The sequence below is a fragment of the Xyrauchen texanus genome, chromosome 18, assembly GCF_025860055.1.
Source record: "Xyrauchen texanus isolate HMW12.3.18 chromosome 18, RBS_HiC_50CHRs, whole genome shotgun sequence".
NCBI lineage: Eukaryota > Metazoa > Chordata > Actinopteri > Cypriniformes > Catostomidae > Xyrauchen > Xyrauchen texanus.
In genome coordinates this window covers 27358421-27381978 of record NC_068293.1, presented here as the reverse complement: position 1 = coordinate 27381978, position 23558 = coordinate 27358421, and the positions used below count along the sequence as shown (strand labels likewise).

Sequence of the window (23558 nt, the reverse complement as noted above, 5' to 3'; positions counted from 1 at the left end):
ATTCTTAAGTTTGTTACATGTATCTCTTCAAGATCAGTTGTTCAATAATTCACAGAAGTACCTGTGAGAAGTGAGAATTATGTTGTCAAATTTGGAAAATGTCAAAAACGATAATGATCCAAGCCTGCTTAAAAAGACCTTGTTCATGCATTTTTAATCCTTACCATTTCCGGTAAAGCAAAGAACTCATCCTTTATCTGTCTCAGGTCTTTCACAGAGAGAGTCTTTCTGTAGCCAAAGTCCACATACCGGACCTCAACCCTTTGACCCCCTGGGAAACCTGACAGATAAATAAAGGCAACACTTTCAGCCCTGACAAACTGAATTAAACAAAATGTGTGTGTTACATTTTAAGTTACATACACTTAGGTTGAAGTCATTAAAACTCTTTTATTTTAACCACTCCACAGATTTCATATTAGCAAACTATAGTTTTAAGTCGTTTAGGACATTTACTTTGTGCATGATGAGTATTTGCTCAAACAATTGTTAACAGACAGATTGTTCCACTTTTAATTGACTGCATCACAATTCCAGAGGGTCAGAATTTACATTCACTCAGTTAATTGTGCCTTTAAGCAGCTTGGAAAATACCACAAATTATGTCAAGCCTTTAGGCAATTAGCTTCAGATAGGCCATTTGGCCAATTGGAGTAAATTGGAGGTGTACCTGTGGATGTATTTTAATGTCTACCTTCAAATCACCTCAGAAAAAAAATAATAATTTGTGGATCTCCACATGTCTGGTTCATCCTTGGGAGCAATTTCCAAATGCCTGGAAGTACCACATTCATCTGTACAAACAATAGTACACAAGTATAAACCCCATGGGACCACGCAGTCATCATACCACTCAGGAAGGAGACGCATTCTGTCTCCAAGAGATGAAAGTAGTTTGGTGCAAAAAATTTAAATCAATCCCAGAACAACAGCAAAAGACCTTGTGAAGATGCTGGGGGATCTCTACAGTAAAACTAGTCCTATATCAACATAACATGAAAAGCTGCTCAGCAAGGAAGAATTAATGCTTCAAAACTGCCATAAAAAAGCCAGACTACAGTATACGAGTTCACATGAGGACAAATCTTACTTTGTTGAAAAGATTTCCTCTGATTTAATGAAACAAAAATTGAACGTTTTAGCCATAATGACCATTGTTATGTTTGGAGGAAAAAGGGCGAGGCTTGCAAGCCGAAGAACACCATCCCAACCATGGGGAGTGGAAGCATCATGTTGTGGGGGTGCTTTGCTGCAGGAGGGATTGGCGCACTTCACAAAATAAATGGCATCATGAAGGAAAATTTTGTGGATATATTGAAACAACATCATAAGACATCAGTCAAGAAGTTAAAGCTCAGTAGCAAATGGGTCTTCCAAATGGACAATGACCCCAAGCATACCTCCAAAGCTGTGGCAAAATGGCTTAAGGACAACAAAGTCAAGGTATCGGTGGGCATAACTGAAAAAGCATGCGTGAGCAAGGAGGCCTACAAACCTGACTCAGTTACACCAGTTTTTGTCTGGAGGAATGGGCCAGAATTCCAGTAACTTATTGTGAGAAACTTATGGAAGGCTAACCAAAATGTTTGAACCATGTTAAACAATTTAAATGGCAATGCTACCAAATACTAACAAATTAAAATGTAAACTAGCCCACTGGGAATGTCATGAAATAAATATTGCCTGAAATAAATCATTCTCTACTAATATTTGGACATTTCACATTCTTAAAATAAAGTATTGATCTTAACTGACCTAAGACAGGGAATGTTTTCTACAATTAAATGTCAGGAATTGTAGAAAAACTGAGTTTAAATGTATTTGGCTAAGGTGTATGTAAATTGCTGACTTCTCATGTATGTGTACAAACATTACCGCACCTGTGACCTGGACCCTGCACCACTCTTGGTCATAGAGAGCAACACAGGCCTGTGACAGTGTAGGGCAGAATATCTGGAATTCACTGCATTGTGTAGAAGAATCATAACAGTCTTGAAGCTTAGAATGCAACAGCAGGTACTCCATATTCTCAACCTGCATTTTCATAAACTCTTATTATAAATCCACTCATACACAACATGAATGCACAACTACTACAGTTGCATAGAAAACACTCTTTGAAAAGTCTTACAAGTTTAGTTCACTCAAAAATGAACTGTTGTCATCTCTTACCCACCCAGATTTAGTTCCAAACCTGTATGATTTTCTTTATATTGTAATTCCCTATATTTGTGACAAAACAATTCTTCCATATCTAGATTACATATCGTTCATAATGCAGCAGCGAGACTTTTAATGGGTGTCCATAAACGTGAGCACATTACTCCTGTGTAATTGTCTTTACATTTTCTTCCTGTCCGATCTCGAATTGATTTTAAAGTGCTCTTGCTAGTATTAAATCCTCAAATGGCAGAGCCCCTGCCTATCTCTCCGACCTTTTGTGTGAACACCATCCAGGAAGAGCTCTTAGGTCTGTCAACCAGAGTTTATGAACTATTCCTAAGTAGAAGCTAACGTCTAAGGGTGATCGAGCATTCGCCATAGTCGCACCAAAACTTTGGAACACCTTACAGACTTCTATCAGAACTGCGTCAACACTACATATTTTTTAAATCGAAGTTAAAAACACACATTTTCTCTCTAGCCTACAACTTGTGATGTTCTCTGTTGTTTGTTTATGTCTTGTTGGGTATATATATTTTTTTTTTTATTGTGGGTTTTATTATATTTAAAATGTTCTTGCGTACAAATTGTACAGCACATTGGTCAACTGTTGTTTTTAAATTGTGCTATATAAATAAAATTGAAGTGAATTTATACCACATATTACAAAAGTGGAAATTATGAAGAATGTTCATACAAGCAATGGGTTATGATGGCCGACTAATCAACTAGTCTTTCAACAGCCAACTTGGTCGATTAGTTTCTCTATAACCTTATACAGTTTAAGTTTTGCCATTTTTGTAGCAGTGATTTAATTTGGGTGCTAACAGTGTGCTGACTTTTACCTGTAACCCATAGCTCCATAGATATCCATACGAACAGCCGTGGCCAAAAGTATTCGCAGTGAAATACATTTTGTGTTTGCTGCTTCAGTATTTGTAGATTATTTTTTCACATGTTTCCATGGTAGACTGGAAAACAATGATAAGCATTTCATAAGTTTTAAAGGCTTTTATTGGCAAAAACATTCAATAAATGCAAAGAGTAAATATTTACAGTGTTGACCCTTGTTCTTCATAACCTCTGCAATGCTGATATCAGCTTCTGGGCCAAATCCTGACTGATCACAATTGATCACAATTTGTGGGTTTCTGCTTGTCTACTCACCTTTTGAGGATTGACCACAGCTTCTCAATGGGATTAAGATCCGGGGATTTGCCAGGCCACATAATGGTACCATTCTTTAATCATGGCAATGTTTTTGGGCAGAATTGTGAGAGCCCACTCCCTTGGATGAAAAGCACCCCTACACATGGATGGTCTCAAGATGCTTCACTGTTGGCATGACACAGGACTCATGGTAGCATTCACCTTTTCTTCTCTGAACTATTGATTTTCCAGATATCCCAAACAGTCAGTAGGGGGCTTCATCAGAGAAAATATCTTTGCACCAGTCTTCTGCTGTCCAAACCTTGTACTTCCTGCAGAATTTCAGTCTGTCCTTGATGTTTTTCTTGGAGAGAAGTGGCTTCTTTGCTGCCCTTCTTGACACCAGGCAATTGTCCAAAATCCTTCGCCTCACTGTGCATGCAGATGCACTCACTCCAACCTGCTGCCAACATTGGGCAAGCTTTGCACTGGTGGTGACACGATTCAATAGCTGACTCCACCGGAGGAGACGGTCCTGGTGCTTGCTGGACACACTGGGATGTCCTGAAGCCTTCTTCACTGCAGTTGAACCTCTCTCCTTGAAGTTCTTGATCAGAGCCGGCCCAAGGCATAAGCAAACTAAGCGGCTGCTTAGGGCCCCGGTGGCCACCAGGGGGCCCCCAAGAGCACATGAAATGACAGCTTTACGTTTTTTTTTTTTTTGTGATTATACAGTCAATGGACAATGGTAATTATACAAAAACGCAATATTAAATGCAATATTATGTTAACGTGCTGCAGGATGCAAGCAAATTCAGACAGCAAAACAGCAATGTCACAAAAAAGGACATATCTTCTGGTGCAAAGAAAAGGAAAAAGGAGAAAACAGAGGAAGAGAAAAACAGCTAAGTTAAGCAGCTAGGCTAAGTTATGAGCTAACATTAGCTGGCTAGTTAGTTAACATAGCCTATATAGCATATCTTCTTTTTTAGGAAAGTTTGATTAATCATCCGTAAATAGCCTTGACATCTTAATATATTATTAGTACAACATATTACTTAGCAAGTTTTAGATTAAAGTTTTTGTCTTCTGTGTAAAAATAACTTTCCTGGGTATATATTTTTGTAATAAAAATAAGCTTCTGTTCCATAAACTTGGTACTGATAACAACTTAACATTATTTACATTAGTCTACCATTTTGGGGTCTTTGCTATTATATTCCAATATCATTATGCCTCAATTAGCTAGTTATAGATTAAGAGTTGTTGTTTAGGTGTACAGATGGCTTGCTGCTGTGTATAATAATTTGTGTTGAGAAAAATAACATATTTTGTCAAATGTGTACTCTTATGAAACTTCCCTAGGAGCACTGTTTAAATATTTTGGACGTGAGGCACAACCAACGCCACCTGCCCCAAGTTCCAGTGCTACAGCTGATGATGATTTTTCAACAATCCCAGATCATTATATTTATATGAATAAACCATGCCTTTGTTTTTGACAGACAGTTGCATTACCTTCTAATATGACATCTAACATGGCTAGCTTTTATTATTATTATTTTCATCAGGTCCATCCTCTGCAGGCGAGGAGCACTTCCCAGCACGTGCATCCACTGATGTGGTCATATATCCTGTCTGACTCAGAAAGGACTGATCTGGTAAGCAGAGGGCCACTGCCTATACAGGAAAACTTCACATTCCCTGAAAAACCTGATGGCCGAAGCTTCCACTACACCTACAGAAAGTTAATTAATGGGGAAAAAAATTTAAGTGGAGCTGCTCACTTATTCAAAAAGAAATGATATTGCTAGGAAGTACACAAAACTGGTAACAGAGGATCAACAGGATTGGGTAAATATAGGTATAAAATATGCACGTCGATTCATCAGACCCAAAACAAAGATGGCGGCGCCGGAGAGTAGTAGCAACACGAGTGGCTCCTCAGACTATCAGAAGTGCAAGGCGGCACGCACTCGTTCCTCTAAAGTATGGGAATTCTTTAATTTAAAAGGAAACAATTCCGTGATATGTCGTCTTTGCAAAATAGAGATGGCCTTCCATTCTAGCACCACGGCAATGCACCAGCACCTGAAGAGGCGCCACCCGGGAGCAGCTGCATGTTGAAATGCTCACATTCCTCCACTCCAAAATATGACTGTATTTTTGTCTTGAATGACACGCACACACACACACACACACACACACACACACACACACACACACACACACACACACACACACACACACACACACACACTATTCTTAAGGTGAAAGGAGAGTGTAAGTTGTTATTTGCATGTGAATGAAGATGCTTTTTTTTAGTAAGCTAGGCCTATGTTCAACATAAATGTTGAATTCTGAATGTTTATTTTCATTATTTATTTTTTGTTGGAAAAGCACTTTCTGTATTAGCTTAAAGCCCCCAAGTTTACAATAGTTACTGTATTCTTTCAATAGCTCTAAGAAAGGGTGGCTGGGTGATCTTTTTATTTTTTTTATTGAATGCTAGACATCAGAATGCATTATTTTGCTCTTGTACACTTTTACTTGAATTTTATTTTTGAATTTTGAGTTTAAGAAAAAGGTGAGTGGCAGAGTGTATTACTATATGTTGTTGTTATTTTTATGTGAATGAAGAATTAAAAGATGCACTTTTTTCAGTACGCTAGGCCTATGTGTTTTCAAGGCTTCAAGGTTTTATTGAATGCTACCTCTGACTAAGAATGCATTACTTTGCACTTGTATAGTCTTTTATTTTGGAATTTTAAGAGCAATAAACATACATTGCAATGTAAAGGAATTCATGTTTTTTTCATTCAGATATGTAAATCAACATGTATAAATTGCTATTAGTCAATTAATGGGGAGATAATTGAAATCGAATCGGACTGGAAAAAATTCATCGTTAGATTAATCGATGCATCAAAAAAATAATTGCTAGATTAATCGTTTAAAAAATAATCGTTTATCCCAGCCCTATGTGCTACTGTTACATTTAAAACCATAGAAGGGTAAAATCATGCCAGGCAGACATTGGTATGTTGTAAGCAACACAGCTGCAACTAATCAAATTGAAAATTGATATAGTGTGCGAATAATCAAGCATTGACAATATTCAATCATATTGGTGGCACTGAGGGGCCCCCAAATCAAATTCTGCTTAGGGCCGGCCCTGTTCTTGATGATCTGGTAAATGGTTCTTTCAGGTACAATATTCTTTGCAGTAATTGCCTTGCACGTGAGGCCATTTTGATGCAAATCGATGATGGCTGCACGTCTTTCTTTAGAGTTAACCATTGCGAACAAGAACACAATGATTGGAAGCACTTCTTCCATCCTTTTATAGCAAACAGTCTGTTCTTATAATCAAATCAGCATGATTACTCATACACGTTAACACTTTCCCAGGTGCTGCTGATATGATTAGTGAAATTATGTTAGCTGGTCATTTTGTGCCATAGCCAAAAACAGTGAAATTTGGGGTTATTTTGGGCAATGAAACTTTTTGCAATTATTTAAAATGCATCTGATCACTGCACAGTAATCTAGAAACAATGTGAATCTACTACATCACAACAACTGAAGCAGAAAACATCCCAATACTTTTGGCCACGGCTGTAGATACCATCCATTTAGATGTCAAAAATTAAATTACAGTAATTCTGAAATGGTGAGATCTCACTTTTTTTTTTACACTGTCAGTCATCTTGGAGGAGTTTGTAAGAATATAGTGTTGTCTATGAGAATGCTGTATAGGATCTCATGGATAGGCTGCATATGCAAATAACATGCAATGACATTGGGACTACAGGTGAATTGTCATGTCATAATTCAGTTTAGCCTCAGAAATGGTTTTTGAAGTTTACTCTTTAGCCTCCATTTGTTGCAAAATTATCATTATGATAATAATAATAGCCTATGGTATTACATGTTATATTTTATATTACAATTAGTTTGATAAGTTAAAATGCTATATTGTATATAATAATTTTTTTGAATACAAATGTACATAATGCTGCATTATACATGGGTACCTTTGCACCAACTAGTCGCCTAGCTCAGACTGGTGGATTGGTAGTTTTGCACATCCATATCTTGTACCAGCAAATTATACATTACAGAGTGACAATTGTCCTTTCAGACACAACTGTTCTTTAATAGACATGTTTTCAACCAAATTGATTATCAATTTGGAAATATAGTCTTTTTAACAGTAGATATCCTTGGACTTTTAAATTTTGAAAATGTAAAAAAAATAGATAAAATATATACACTTATATACACACATTTAAATAAATACTAAAAATTATTAATACAAATTTTATACAAATGTAGTTAATATATTTGTAGTGCACTGTGAAAAATATTTTATCGATTATATTGCAACCTCCCTGCCAAGGGTCCGTGTTTTATTTTCTCATTGATTTTGATTTCAAAAATACATTTAGTGACACACGAAAAACAAATGAACTGAAATTTCCAAATTCAAATTGCACTAAACTAAATGAAACAAAAAATAATAAAATAACCTTAATTAAAAACCTTATTTAACCACCTCCCCAAATCCAAACAGCTCCATTTGCCATCACTTAAGCATCTGTTAAAAAGCCCTAAATAAAAAATAAAAGCCCTAGGTGAAGGTGAAGTGAATGGGACCCACATATTACTTTTGTGAAACTCAAATCTAATCCTCAAAATAATAATTCAGTATTATCTTATAATAACCCTGACAGGGTCCCACAGTAATAATTTAGTATTCTGCAACATTCCACAGGGTTCCAAAAAAAAAAAAACATTTAAGTAGTTTTTGCACACCTTGTTCATTCAAAAAAATATATTAGTAAAAATATCTGAAGGTAAATAATGTCTTTATTAAGCTACTATGAATGATTAAATATAAGAGCATGTCAATGAAGACGATTAAATCTCATTCTATCTTGTTTATTTAGTGAAAAACTTTAGGAAACATGCCTTCATTATTTTTTAATTGATTTTTATTTAAAGCCTTTAAAATTGACTAGCAATGGCTGTTTGGGTGAAATTATGGTTGCTCTGATAAAAAAAATAAAAAAATACCCAGACCTTAGCATATGGGTAATACAATCTATTTTTATGGTGGTTTATCTTTTTTGTCCTGCTTCATGGTCGTTTTAACATTCTTCAAGGAAGAAGGTCATACAGGTTTGGAATGACATGGGGGTGAGTAGATGACAATATTCTCATACCACTGAGTGTGCATTATACTCACTAGTTGTATATAGAAGTCAGACGGCGTGTTTACATGAGAAACCATAGCTTTGACCTCAACGTTGAGTTTGGGGGAAACTGGAGGGTAGAACAACAGGGCCACACTTCCTCTAGAAGCTGGCATAGGAGAATAGAATCTGTATAAACACACACATGCACAAATAATTTGACAACCATTTTAAATCAAAGCACCATATGTTTTGCAATTGGAGCAACTTATTTATTTCGAGCCATGGGTATAAATATTTTAACTTGGCTGTCAATTAAAATTTTCTAATACATTTTTATTATATACAAATTAATTGCAAATAAATAACATTATTATTTGCTGAGAAAGTCCCCCAAACAAAAGATTTATAAATGGAAAATGAAGGGCAAATAATAAAAATAATTCAGATTGAAATATATTGCATTATTGTGGCATAAGTAAAGCATTACTAGACAATACAAATTGTGGCTTTTGAAGTCAATATTTCATTCCCATATCTTTGAACAAGCCTAGAGTCAACAGCAATCCATTTTGCATTAAGTTAGTCAACATGTCCTTTGCGCATTCTAGCGTTTCATCTGTGCTCGATGCTTTGAGCATCTCACTGGTATTGATCCTCGATTTCTAGCACGTTGCATCAAGTTGAAAGTACTTAAATCTTTGAAAATAATCTCAAGATCCTTGTATTCTATTGTGCTTTGTCCAGCTGTCAATAATGCATCCTGTGCGACCAGCTCTCATTCTGTGGCTGCGTTACGTAAGGTTTGTTGAGGCATGCTCAACTGCTCTCAACTGATGTGGCTTGTAAAAACACTTTCTTCAAGCTTGAATTGCTCCAATGGCAGGAAAATAGGTACTTTTATTACAGAATTTACATATAGGTCAGGGGGCATGTGTTGAATTCATAAAGGTGTACATTTTTATAGAATTAAATCATACTAAAATATCGTGCAAATTTGACAGCCTTAATTCTGACATTTAAAGTCCATCTTTAACAGGAGTTGAGCAAATATGGGAGTACTTCTAATGTGGCAATTATATGAGCACAACACATTCTTTGCATTCATAAATTGTTCTCTGCTCAGACAACAGTAGCTCCATCAACTGGCCTAAATCACACACACTGGCATATAGGCCATCCTTGGTGTCCAGCATTGTGTGTCTCTTAACTATCTGACTGGAAAAAAAGAGCAGTAGCACAAGTGTCTGAATTTAAAGGTCACAAGCACGCACTTGGAGTTTATTTTGTGGAGTATTTTATGCAGGACACTGGAGTGACTGGGTCATTTGTTGCACTCATGTAGCAGCCGAGTGGGCCAGCTCAATGAACATTCATTTGGCTGCCTGAGGAAACTGAACAGCCATTTTTTTTTTGCTGGTTCCGCTAACAGCTGGAGCTTGTTTTGTGGAGGAACATAACTTCGGGACAGATATGTGGATGAAATCTACACATTCTTTATTTTTATTCCCCCTATTGGCTTGAGTTGTTTTATAGATTATCTTTAGTTGTGCAACTCTGTCTCACAAAATTTGTATAGGAACACCAGACTTGCGCATCCCAAAGGTAAAGTTGTCGCGGGGATTTTGTAGGCATACATGGACTGTTTGAGTTCAGTGGGATGGACGACAGTTGGTGCTGTCGTGCAAGGGGTTAATGCACACGTCTTTCATGAAAAATGTTACAGTTTCACTGTGAAAATACTTATGTACATGTGTTTTTTTTATTTTTAATAAATTTGCAAAGATTTCAAACAAACATCTTTCACATTGTCATTATTGGGTATTGTTTGTAGAATTTTGAGGAAAATAATGAATTTAATCAATTTTGGAATAAGGCTGTAACATAACAAAATGTGTAAAAAGTGAAGCGCTGTGAATACTTCCGGATGCACTGTAAGTTATATTTCACTCAGAAACAGACCAATAGGGAGTAACACACACACACACACACACACACACACGACCCATTAAGACTTTTTTACATTACATTTAAGCACCATTATGTCAAAATGGTAAAAGCTTATCAAACTCAAATGCATGTGACCAAGAATATAAAAAAGAATTAGGTCAGAAGTAATCTAAAAGGGTTCCAAAAGCAACCAGATTAGATTACTTTAAAAATGTAATCCAATATATTATGTTACTGACTACAAATGTAGTCATATCATTTGTAACCAGTACCAGATTACAATTCAGAAGTAATCTACCCAGTACATGTCTCTGGCATGCACATAAGCGCCACTAATCTGTCGTGGTTAATTTAATGTAGAATAGTTTTAATTTGATTTATTTGTATCTTTTCAGAATCATTGGAAATGAGATGCATCAGACAATCTATTTTTTCTTCCACCCCTTTGCATTAACTACTAAAAGAAATCTATGAATTAAACAATTATTCTCATCTATTGACCAACATATATTTGACTTTTACATACCTGGCCAGTTCCATGAAAACTAGGTACTCCCGCATTGACAGCATTGGTGGTTTTTTCAGATCTACCATTAGAGTGTCTCCATCTTTACCAAACACCTGCATCTCCACAGCCTCAGAGCCCAAAAGACGCCTCATCTCTTCACTTGCTTCTGAACTCCACCCTCTCACCTGAAACAGATGTTCACATATTCAGAAATCACAATGAAGCACAACACAAGCCACTTCTGAATACTCAAATGTTTCATTACAGGTACAAATGTCCATAATAACAGACATAGGTCAGGGCCTGTATTTACAAAATATTTTAAAGTTAAAAGTAGCTTCTAACTCAACTTTAGGAGCAACTCTTAAATTTATGGGCATATCACTCATGACCAAACTCAGTAATTTTAGTGAAAATCTTCAGTTAATATGAAGTCAGTTCTACTGGCACATTTGTTCATATATCTTATGTGGGCCTGGAATGTGGAATGAACACTCAATTGGAGCCAGCAGCCTGATGGAACCGGTTTACTTACATTATAAGGACCTACAGAGCTTCAACATATTTCTAAAAACCTTAATGCGTGTTCTGCTAAAGAAAAGACAGTCATAAACATCTTAGAAATACATATTTTTGGGTGAACTATTCTTTTAACCCTATAACGCCAAGTGAATGAAATATAAGCAGTGTATGACGGCTCCTGCTTCACACTCTGTACAAGCCATCAATACAAAAGGTCTATGGTATGTAGCTTTCACAAGTTTATGGCACCGTCTAGTGGTTATTTGTTTAAAACAAATGGTGTCAATGTTTATATATAGAGAGTTGTATGAAAAATGACTTATGTTGGGATTATGTTAAGTGACCGTAATTATTATATTGTTGATTATATTTTAAAATGGATATTTGCTAAATAAATGCTTGGTTAAAATTTTGTATATTATTATTATTTAATTTTTTTTAAAACGCAGCTGAAATCCATATGTATCAAATATGATGCAACAGGCTTTTGAGGTACATCTCTCAAAATCACCATTCCATTACATTCCTACCCACCAAAAAAAAAATAACTTTTTAAAAGATATATTTAAAGTGTGAACTAATATTTGTGTATTTTAATTTATGCAGCCTGCTTTATTATAAAGGTCTCATTATTTTACATTACAAGCTTTTATGATGTAAACTTACCATAAGTTCCTGAGACCCAACAAAAAAAGTTTTACAATTTCCCCTTTTGAAATGTCAATATAGTGCTAGGTGCATACAATACATATGATAAAAATTGTTAAATGAATAAATATTTTATTCATATTGTAATTAATGTGCTGAAATAAACTGCGATTTATTTCAATTAGGGCTGCCCCGACCAAAGATTTTACTGGTCAAATAGTAGTCGTTAATTTAAGCCATTAGTCGACTAGTCGCATGTATATGATATTAATTTAATTACTTAAAACGTTTTCTAATGCTTCCCCCCCAAAAATATATTTGAGTTCCAGGGCTGAGAAAGAATGTTATAAGTAACATTGCTAACAATGTTCTTCTACATTATAGAGAAATACTAAACCATAATAATGAGCCTTTAAAATATTAAATTTACCAGCGCACACATGAAGCGAGACACAACGACACCGGCAAAAGCTGTAATGATCCTGAATGTGTCGGAAAAACAAGCAAAAGGAGAACGTCTGAACATTTAGTTAATTTATTGAGAGAAATGCACATTAGGGTTGTGCCGACAGACGATAATCTCAGAGATCAACGATGGTCAGAGTGATCGCCAATAGCTGATGCCTTTGACCATGTCATGTATTAAATTATTATTATTATTAGGCTATTATTATTATCATCATCATCAAATTAATATAAAAAATAATTTGCCCGTAGACACACAAACACGCACTTGAAGAAACACACTTATTTTATTAAGAACAGATGACAGAAAAGCAGTCTATGCACATGTTTGACATGCTGATACGGAGGACTGCAATCTCGTGGAACACGCGCATCTAAAAGTTCACTCTTTGTTTCTGTCTTTCGATTTATTTCGTCTATGAGTGCAGCAAATGTCCTCAGACATCTCAGATCAGGAGGTGTTTGGAGTTCAGTTCGCTATATTTCCACAGAGCAGTTAATTGTGAATGCATTTTACAGCCTGTAAAATACAACAAAATACATAAAATAATACAAAAACACGTTCACCTCGAACCATGATTTATATTTCAGGGATTATTATCACTATTTTTACATTTATTATTGTTTTTATGTCTTAATTTGTGTAAGTAATTTTCCGCCTGCATGTTTAGATAGATACTGATATATATTACAAACACACAGTATCTCACAAAAGTGAGTACACCCCTCGCATTTTTGTAAATATTTTATTATATCTTTTCATGTGACAACACTGAAGAAATGACACTTTGCTGCATATTAGTGAGTGTACAGCTTGTATAACAGTGTAAATTTGCTGTCCCCTCAAAATAACTCGACACACAGCCATTAATGTCTAAACCGCTGACAACAAATGTGACAACTAAGTGAAAATGTCCAAATTGGGCCCAAAGTGTCAATATTTTGTGTGGCCACCATTATTTTCCTGCACTACTTTAACCCTCTTGGACATGGAGTTCACCAGAGCTTCACAGGTTGCCAGTGGAGTCCTCTTCCACTCCTCCATGATGACATCACAGAGCTGGTGGATGTTAGAGACCTTGTGCTCCTCCACCTTCCATTTGAGGATGCCCCACAGATGCTCAATAGGGTTTAGGTCTGGAGACATGCTTGGCCAGTCAATCACCTTCACCCTCAGCTTCTTTAGCAAGGCGGCGGTCATCTTGGAGGTGTGTTTGGGGTCGTTATCATGCTGGAATACTGCCCTGTGGCCCAGTCTCCGAAGGGAGGGGATCATGCTCTGCTTCAGTATGTCACAGTACATGTTGGCATGTTGGTTCCCTCAATGAACTAGCTCCCCAGACCATGACACTCCCACCACCATGCTTGACTGTAGGCAAGACACACTTCTCTTTGTACTCCTCACCTGGTTTCCGCCAGACACACTTGACACCATCTGAACATAAATTTATCTTGGTCTCATCAGACCACAGTACATGGTTCCAATAATCCATGTTCTTAGTCTTCTTATCTTCAGCAAACTGTTTGCGGGCTTTCTTGTGCATCATCTTTAGAAGAGGCTTCCTTCTGGGATGACAGCCATGCAGACCAATTGGATGCAGTGTGCGGCGTATGGTCCGAGCACTGACAGGCTGACCCCCCACCCCTTCAACCTCTGCAGCAATGCTGGCAGCACTCATACGTCTATTTCCCAAAGACAACCTCTGGATATGACGCTGAGCATGTGCATTCAACTTCTTTGGACCACCATGGCGAGGCCTGTTCTGAGTGGAACCTGTCCTGTTAAACTGCTGCATGGTCTTGGCCACCTTGCTGCAGCTCAGTCTCAGGGTCTTGGCAATCTTCTTATAGCCTAGGCCATCTTTATGTAGAGCAACAATTCTTTTTTTCAGATCCTCAGTGAGTTCTTTGCCATGAGGTGCCATGTTGAATTTCCAGTGACCAGTTTGAGGGAGTGTGAGAGCGATGAAACCAAATTTAACACACCTGCTCCCCATTCACACCTGAGACCTTGTAGCAATTTGGACATTTTCACTTAGGGGTGTACTCACTTTTGTTGCCAGTGGTATAGACATTAATGGCTGTGTGTTGAGTTATTTTGAGGGGACAGCAAATTTACACTGTTATACAAGCTGTACACTCACTACTTTACATTGTAGCAAAGTGTCATTTCTTCAGTGTTGTCACATGAAAAGATATAATAAAATATTTACAAAAATGCGAGGGGTGTACTCACGTTTGTGAGATACTAATATATATATATTAGTATATATATATATATATATATATATATATATATATATATATATATATATATATATATATATATATATATATATATATATATATATATATATATATATATATATATATGTGATCAGATTCAGAGTCCTACGATCGATATTACGATATGTGCCTATTTTACACAATTACATTGTCAAAAAAAATCTACCAAAATATAATTTGAATATAAAGCATTATTGAGCTCTCTGAAACGTGGAAATCCAGTGTCTACATTGGGACATCCACTACAAAATAAGGTACTTTAGTAACTGAAAAAAATACAGAAAAAAATTAAACAAAAAATTGTCACACACACACAAGTGATAATTAATCATTTGATGACACCTCACTGCCTTGTGGAATGAGGTAAACACTACAGTGACAATTTGTCAACTCTACAGTAGTCAAGTAAGTCTTTCAATCCAAAAAACATTCACAAGACAGCAGAGTATGTGCTCTCCTTCGCTATAATTTCTTCTTCACTACATCTTCCACGGTTGTATTGAAAAATTCTGTTACAGTTTACTGTGATAAATGTTAGTAAGGGTGTCAATGTGAAGATGAATAAAGTCTTGTAATTGATGTTGGCACAGGTCAAGTGTTTTCTCTATCCATATAGCATGATTGAATTGCTCCAAAAGTGAAAATTCTCATGTAGAATTCAAATGTGTGAGCTCTGAACATAATGTTGTGATTTTGCTTTTATTCATATAAAAAATAATTTGCATGTCAAATTAATGATTCCATTTTGTGGGGGGCCAGGGTAGCTCAGACAGTACTGATGCTGACCATCACCCTTGGAGTTGCAAGTTCGAATCCAGGGTGTGTGGAGTGACTCCAGCCAGGTCTCATAAGAAACCAAATTAGGCCGGATGCTAGGGAGGGTAGAGTCACATGTAGTAACCTCTTCGAGGTCGCGATTAAGTGGTTCTCACTTTCAATGGGGCACGTGGCAAGTTGTGCGTGGATTGTGGAGAGGTGCATGAGCCTCCACATGCTGCAAATCTCTGCAGTGTCATGCACAGCAAGCCATGTGATAAGATGCGCGCATCGATGATCTCAGAAGCGGAGGCAACTGAGACTTGTCCTCCACCACCTGGATTGAGGCAAGTAACCGTGCCACCACGAGGACCTAGTAAATAGTGGGAATTGGACATTCCAAAATTGTGGAGAAAAGGGCACAAATTCTTTTTTTATATATATATATGTATACCATTTTTCGATCACACAGTAAGTTTTGGAACCCAATTTGTTTTATTATTGTAATTTATAATAATAATAATTTTACGATACATTGGTAATACATTTCAGTAGTAATTTCTTAATGCTTTATATTGGAAGTCTGTCACAGAGTGCTCCAGGAAGCCTGTTTATTTGTAGGCTAATTCACAGTAGTGTAATACTTTTCTCATTTAACATCAGGTAAAATGCTTGTCCGGGGCCGTTCTCAGTGCATGCTACAGGTGGACCGAACAATTGATAATCTACATCTGAGATGGAGTTTGTGTGGAGCAACCAAATATTGCGCTGAGCAGTGCATCACAAGCCTTTGTGGTGCTCATTCATTAAAGCGTTGTGCCAGAGACTACTTCGCTGTGCATGCTGTCTGTATACTTATTCACAAAGCTTTTAGATGACTGTAAGAGCCTGAATAAAATGCAAGAGTTATATGGACTACTTTAATGGTGATTTGAAGGTTATGTAATTATTTGATCTTGACTGTAACGTCAATGACAAACATGCAGTAACGGATTTGGATTGGGTTTGGATCCAGGCAAAAACATCTGTATTGGACCAGATACTGATCTAGGTATCATACCCTAGTTGTTCCACCCAAAAATGCTTTTCCTATCATGACTTTATATTGCTTTTGGAAAGGATAAGAAAGAGTAAATACAGAACATCTCAACAGCTCACCGTGTCTGAAGGAATAATGTCTTTAAGAGAACATTTGATGGCCATTGGAGCCCAGCAGCTCATTTCAGACCGAGCAGCTGAATCAGGTTTCCGCAGACAGTCGTTCAATCCTTTCAAACTGCCATCACTGAGAGGGAGAAAGAAAAAGAGGGAGAAAGAGAGGGTGAGACAGATTGACAGTAATGGTTAATTAATTTTATTTCCAAACATAAATGTAAACCTCATGTTAGGGCTGCACGATTATGACGAAAATCATATTTGCTGATTATTTCCTTAGATATTGTAATAGTGATTATTAATTTTGATTAACAGAACTAGGGATGTGCGGAATGACAGACATTTAAAAAAATAGCAACCCTAATACCTTTTTCTTAACGGATTTCACCAAGTAAACATTACTTAACATATTAAACCAGTCTGTTGAAATAATTCACAGGTAAGCTTTATCTACGAGAGAAAAAAAATGCAATGAAATGTTATGCGGGATCTGACACACCTGAAGCAATTATCCTGCACTTGAAAAAGCCCACTCAGCAGGAAAATAACTTGCAAGCATGCACAGATTTAAAGAAGACTCAAATTTAAAAACATCCATAGCGACTTGCAATACAAGGTTTTGAAATTCTTCTAATCTTTTACTTCCCGCATAACCACCGAAGTGATTTCTATAGCTAAAGTACTTTGCTGGTCTTGCAAGAGGACATTTTTCTTTGTGCATCATCAGTGAGGATATAAGCACACCAAGCCTGAAGTAATATTAGACTTTGTATACATCTGCTTCAGATATCCTCTTAAATAATATTTGTATTATTAATTACATTTAAAATGTGTAACATTAACATGACAGTTATGTGCAGCCTTTGTAAAAATATGTGTGTAAAAAATGTTGAACAGTTTAATGGGGAAAAACATTTACTGACTAGTAATTCCAGTGTGGACTCGTGGCATCAGAACAGTTTAGTCAACTAGTCATGCACATCCCTAAATCGAACTGACATTAAAATACTTTTTATTTTTTAGATGCATGCCATATTCTTTATGTATGACTATGCATCAAAACAACTTGTTGATTCAGTTCGATATGATGGTCATGGTTCGATGACGACAACATTTAAATGACAGAATGTTTTTTTAAATGCTTGCGCAAAATGCATATCATTTTTAATCAACATTAAAAGTCTTAAATACAATAATTTAAATGTTCAGTTTAAATAATAGTTTCTTATTATAACTTTCACTATAACAAAAACATCACAAATAAGCATTCAAAAACAGTGGACTACATTTAGGCTGATCAGGTGCAGAATAAGCAATAGAACTGAACAGAACCTGTCCCTAAAAAGTATGTGAAAATGTAAAAAATTTTGTTTGTCTTTATTATAATGATATTTTAACTTTTTAAAAATATACAAATTCTACATTCTATCAATTCATATTATTTCTTGAAATTGTATATATAATAATGACGAGCAATCAATGTTTGAAATAATGTGTATAATTTACAAGTAACAATATTAAGTTTACATTAATTTGTATAACAAGCGCTATATTGATACTGTCATTTTAAGAGTTTAACGAGCATCTCACAGATGTCTCGGTTTTTTTGTGCATCTGTGCCATTTTTTATTAAAATGTATATTTCTTTTTAATTTTTTATCTGACTGTAAAGAACAGAAAAGATATTAATAGGCACATTATTAAAAGAAAGTGGAGTGCTGGATCTCATCTTTGATGGACACATATTACATAGAAGAAATGGTCTGTTTTAAACTCAAGCACTTTTCAACAAAACAAGGTGATTTTTTCATGTGTTCCAGTACTTATATTTTTAAAAGCAAAATGTAGGCACTTTCAGTACTTCAAGGACCTTGTGTGAACTCTTTAAATAGCGTAGAAAAAAAATTGCAGTGGGGTTAAATCGAGCGATGGAGAGTTTAAGATGTTTGATGGGTCATTTAATTTATGATCACATGGACAGAACACAATGTTTCAAATTTCAAAATATTGAGATTAGCCTCGATATGGTTTGTAATTTTTTGGGGTTTGTGATATATCCAAATTAAATAAATCGAAGAAATATATCATCCCATCCCTATTATTCACATTTTAAATAAATTGTACACAGTATCATTTAGACAGTGAGCATTACTGATATGCCTTAAGACTAATTTAAACACGTAAGATTTGCCTCTGCATTCAAGCACACAACGGGCCTAAAACTGTTTTGTATATAGAAAATATTGGGTGAAATTATGGAATTCACTAATTGACACTTTTCTTGATTATACTATTGCGACAGCTGCAATTGAAATCTTGATTACATGCCATGGAACCTAGCAACTAGAAATAAATGTAACATTTAAAAAAAGGGAGCCAATCATAAAATGTATACTATGTGGGGGGCAGTGGAAATGTTGTCTTTTTATATAAAAATGTGTTTTTATAAGGCCTGTTGCGATTATTAAAAAATTGTCTGATTGTGATTATTGTGCACTTTAAATTCCACAATAATTCTCACATTTTAATGCCCAAATAAGGGAATTTAAAGCAAGTATATAAATGCCATCAAAAGCATGTTTGTGTGCCTATCAGTTGAGCTCCGAACATCACTGAGCCACACCGCAGAAGTCAAACAGGGGTGCATTTCCAGTACAGCAATGTGCCCAACAGCCTAACAACCATATTACGATGCATCATTGATTAACAAGCTACTCAAATAAAGCTGGTGCAAATAAAGGATGTCTTTTTAAGCCTGACAAACTAATTTCTAAGCAAACTTACACAGTTTAACTCTCACCTTGGGATTGCGAGTCCCTTAGTAAAGCCATAGTCCTGGAAGTACACACAAAGACGGGTGACTTCTGAAGCAGGGCATTTAGTCACACTCTGGAAACACTCTTTCTGGAAGAGTTCAGTCACTGTTACCCTACACCAGACATCCTCCTTCCACCAGACAAAGAGCAGAGAGCCTGCCCACAAACATGCACACAATCAGATCACAAGAACCCCCCCCCACCACACTTTAATAACATTAATAACATTCCGATATTACACACCAAATCTGTATTAGTTCTGTTTGGATCTGAATTGATGTATGATCATTTGTAATTGTCTGTAGAAAACATTGTCTAAGAGTTTTTACTAAGTTAACTCGTGTATTTTATATGACACCACATTAACCATGCAAAAAAAAAAACCTAGTCTTAAAACCTTGTCAGGGTTTTAAGACAACAAACAAAACATCCCTATTTGCACTTACCTATCTTGATTTCATCACTGAATGTGAAATGGCTACTCTCCCCTGCGCATAATGTGCCGATCTTTTTAGTCAATTTATGCCCCGACTTGTGTTCCGTCATATATCGTATGTAGAAATGTCCAGGGTTTACAATGTGGCTCACCAAAACATAGTGCACCACTACAAAAATACACAATGAGCCATTAAGACAATTTCTTAATCAACCAAACTTAATTCAGATTAAGCAGCACATACATTTAGGATGTGTAGTTGAGGGCTTGTCAGTCTGCAGCTTGTGATGTCTCCTCTGTACCCAGTGCCTTTCTTTGTGCCTGGGTTCAGGGACTGGGTAAGTGCATGCTAAAAAAAACAAAAACACATATATATAAAAAAAAAAGAAAAGAAAAAAATAGTTTGGTTCCCTCCTTCACGGTATATATAAAAACAAATAAATCACAATGTCCAATTACATTAGAAACCTTGCGGCTGAGGGATCAGTGAATATTCTTGCTTTATTGATTTTGCATTGAAAATGTAATTTATTTAAAAAAAAAAAAGAAAAAAAAAAGAAAAACTTAAATCAAATACATTTATAAATTAAAATTGCACTCCATTATTTTATTTGCTTTTTCATTTTGTTTGGAGTGACACACACACACACACCTTTCCATTTACAGTTAGGCAAGTGTCCATCTAAACAAGCAGGTGGAAAATTACGGAAATATATATCATGGTTTGAGATTAACGTGTGTTTGTATTATTTTATGTATTTTTTATTATTTTACAGGCTGTAAAAGTGAGGGGTGTACTCACTTTTGTGAGATACTCTATATGCGCATAGACGGCATTTCTGTCATCTGTACTTAATATTATAAAGTGTGTTTCTTCAAGCACGTCTGTGACTACGAGCAAATTATTTTAATATTAATTTAATAATAATAATAATAGTCTAATATTAATTTAATAGATTAATGGGAGAACAAGCCAAATATCGTCTTGACATCGTGAAAGGAATCAGCTATTGGTGATCATTCTGTCCATTGTTGATCACAGAGATCATCGTCTTTTGGCACAACCCTAATGTGCATTTCTCTCTAAAATTACCAAAATGTACAGACAGTCTCTTGCTGGTTTTTCCCGAGTCATTACCTGCCACTCGCTTCGTGCGCTCGCTTGTAAAATAAAGGCTCATTATTGCGGTTTAATATTTCTCTGTAATATAGAACGGTGTTAGCAACGTTACTTATAATATTCTTTCTCAGCCCTGAAACTCAAACCATTTTCTGATGCCCCCAACACACACACACACACACTTAAATTAACATCAAACATGCGATGAATTGTCAACTAATTGCTTAAATTAACGACTACTAGTCGACAAGGAAAAACTTTGGTTGGGGGCAGCCCTACCAGATACTGACTGTTACTTTTGATTTCAACCCCCCTTTTGTTCAGGGACATATTATTCCATTTCTGTTAGTCACATGTCTGTGAAACTTGTTCAGTTTATGTCTTATAAATGTGTCACATATTTACACATTAGGTTTGCTGAAAAAAGTGGTTGAAAATGAGAGGAGGTTTCCATTTGCTGAGTTTAGCTCTGCCTCTGTTAATTTGTACACATTTTCTGGCTGTGCAGACGTGGTATATTGAGAGAGAAACAATACCGGAGTTTGAGGAATCTGCAGCATAATAGATGCTGATTACATTTCTATTTCAACATGATATCAAGTTAACGGTCATGTGTTTGTGACAAGTGCAGTTTCAAATGAGACTGGTTTATGTGATGCAAGTTTATCACAAAGGCTAAAGTAATAGTCAAGTAATCCAATTGTCATAAGGACAAACATGTATTTAAAAAATGTAATTTAGTTTCATATTATAAATAGATAAATATTTATAACCATTAGGTAGGTATATGTATTTATGCATATACATATATATATCACTCACCTAAAGGATTATTAGGATCACCTGTTCAATTTCTCATTAATGCAATTATCTAATCAACCAATCACATGGCAGTTGCTTCAATGCATTTAGGGGTGTGGTCCTGGTCAAGACAATCTCCTGAACTCCAAACTGAATGTCAGAATGGGAAAGAAAGGTGATTTAAGCAATTTTGAGCGTGGCATGGTTGTTGGTGCCAGATGGGCCGGTCTGAGTATTTCACAATCTGCTCAGTTACTGGGATTTTCACGCACAACCATTTCTAGGGTTTACAAAGAATGGTGTGAAAAGGAAAAAACATCCAGTATGCGGCAGTCCTGTGGGCGAAAATGCCTTGTTGATGCTAGAGGTCAGAGGAGAATGGGCCGACTGATTCAAGCTGATAGAAGAGCAACTTTGCCTGAAATAACCACTTGTTACAACCAAGGTATGCAGCAAAGCATTTGTGAAGCCACAACACGCACAACCTTGAGGCGGATGGGCTACAACAGCAGAAGACCCCACCGGGTACCACTCATCTGCACTACAAAAAGGAAAAAGAGGCTACAATTTGCAAGAGCTCACCAAAATTGGACAGTTGAAGACTGGAAAAATGTTGCCTGGTCTGATGAGTCTCGATTTCTGTTGAGACATTCAGATGGTAGAGTCAGAATTTGGCGTAAACAGAATGAGAACATGGATCCATCATGCCTTGTTACCACTGTGCAGGCTGGTGGTGGTGGTGTAATGGTGTGGGGGATGTTTTCTTGGCACACTTTAGGCCCCTTAGTGCCAATTGGGCATCGTTTAAATGCCACGGCCTACCTGAGCATTGTTTCTGACCATGTCCATCCCTTTATGGCCACCATGTACCCATCCTCTGATGGCTACTTCCAGCAGGATAATGCAACATGTCACAAAGCTCGAATCATTTCAAATTGGTTTCTTGAACATGACAATGAGTTCACTGTACTAAAATGGCCCCCACAGTAACCAGATCTCTACCCAATAGAGCATCTTTGGGATGTGGTGGAACGGGAGCTTCGTGCCCTGGATGTGCATCCCACAAATCTCCATCAACTGCAAGATGCTATCCTATCAATTTGGGCCAACATTACTAAAGAATGCTTTCAGCACATTGTTGAATCAATGCCACGTAGAATTAAGGCAGTTCTGAAGGCGAAAGGGGGTCAAACACAGTATTAGTATGGTGTTCCTAATAATCCTTTAGGTGAGTGTATATATACATACATACACATACACATACACATACACACGTGCGCGCGCACGAAAAGCACAGACTTAATTTGAGGTTATTTATCATCACTGGTTAATTGATATTACACTAGATAACAATACCTGGAAAAACTTCAAAATACGTGGGCAGAATGTACTGCTGATTGAAGTGGAAATTGAAGTGGCATTCTGTTATAACTGCCCGTTTTAATTTGTGTTCAGGATTTAACATGCATCTCACTCTATATATGGCCAGCAAAGCAAAACTTTGCAAAATTCGAATAGTATTTTTACTATTCGAATAATTATTTCAGAACGAATATTAGAATACTCATGCACATCCCTAGTGCAG

General features: G+C 36.3%; 1 protein-coding gene across 1 annotated transcript in view; it reads right to left on the bottom strand.

Annotated features, from left to right (window-relative positions):
• The window catches only part of rnf17 (ring finger protein 17), a 78142-nt gene that overhangs the window by 28702 nt on the left and 25882 nt on the right, over nt 1-23558 (bottom strand). Inside the window, exons 11-18 of the mRNA XM_052148354.1 lie at nt 20297-20401; nt 20063-20221; nt 19601-19772; nt 16804-16930; nt 10987-11153; nt 8564-8699; nt 1881-2034; nt 165-280 (exon numbers count right to left, since the gene is read on the bottom strand). Coding sequence (XP_052004314.1) covers nt 165-280; nt 1881-2034; nt 8564-8699; nt 10987-11153; nt 16804-16930; nt 19601-19772; nt 20063-20221; nt 20297-20401 — 1136 coding nt within the window. The remainder of the gene's footprint in view (nt 1-164; nt 281-1880; nt 2035-8563; nt 8700-10986; nt 11154-16803; nt 16931-19600; nt 19773-20062; nt 20222-20296; nt 20402-23558) is intronic.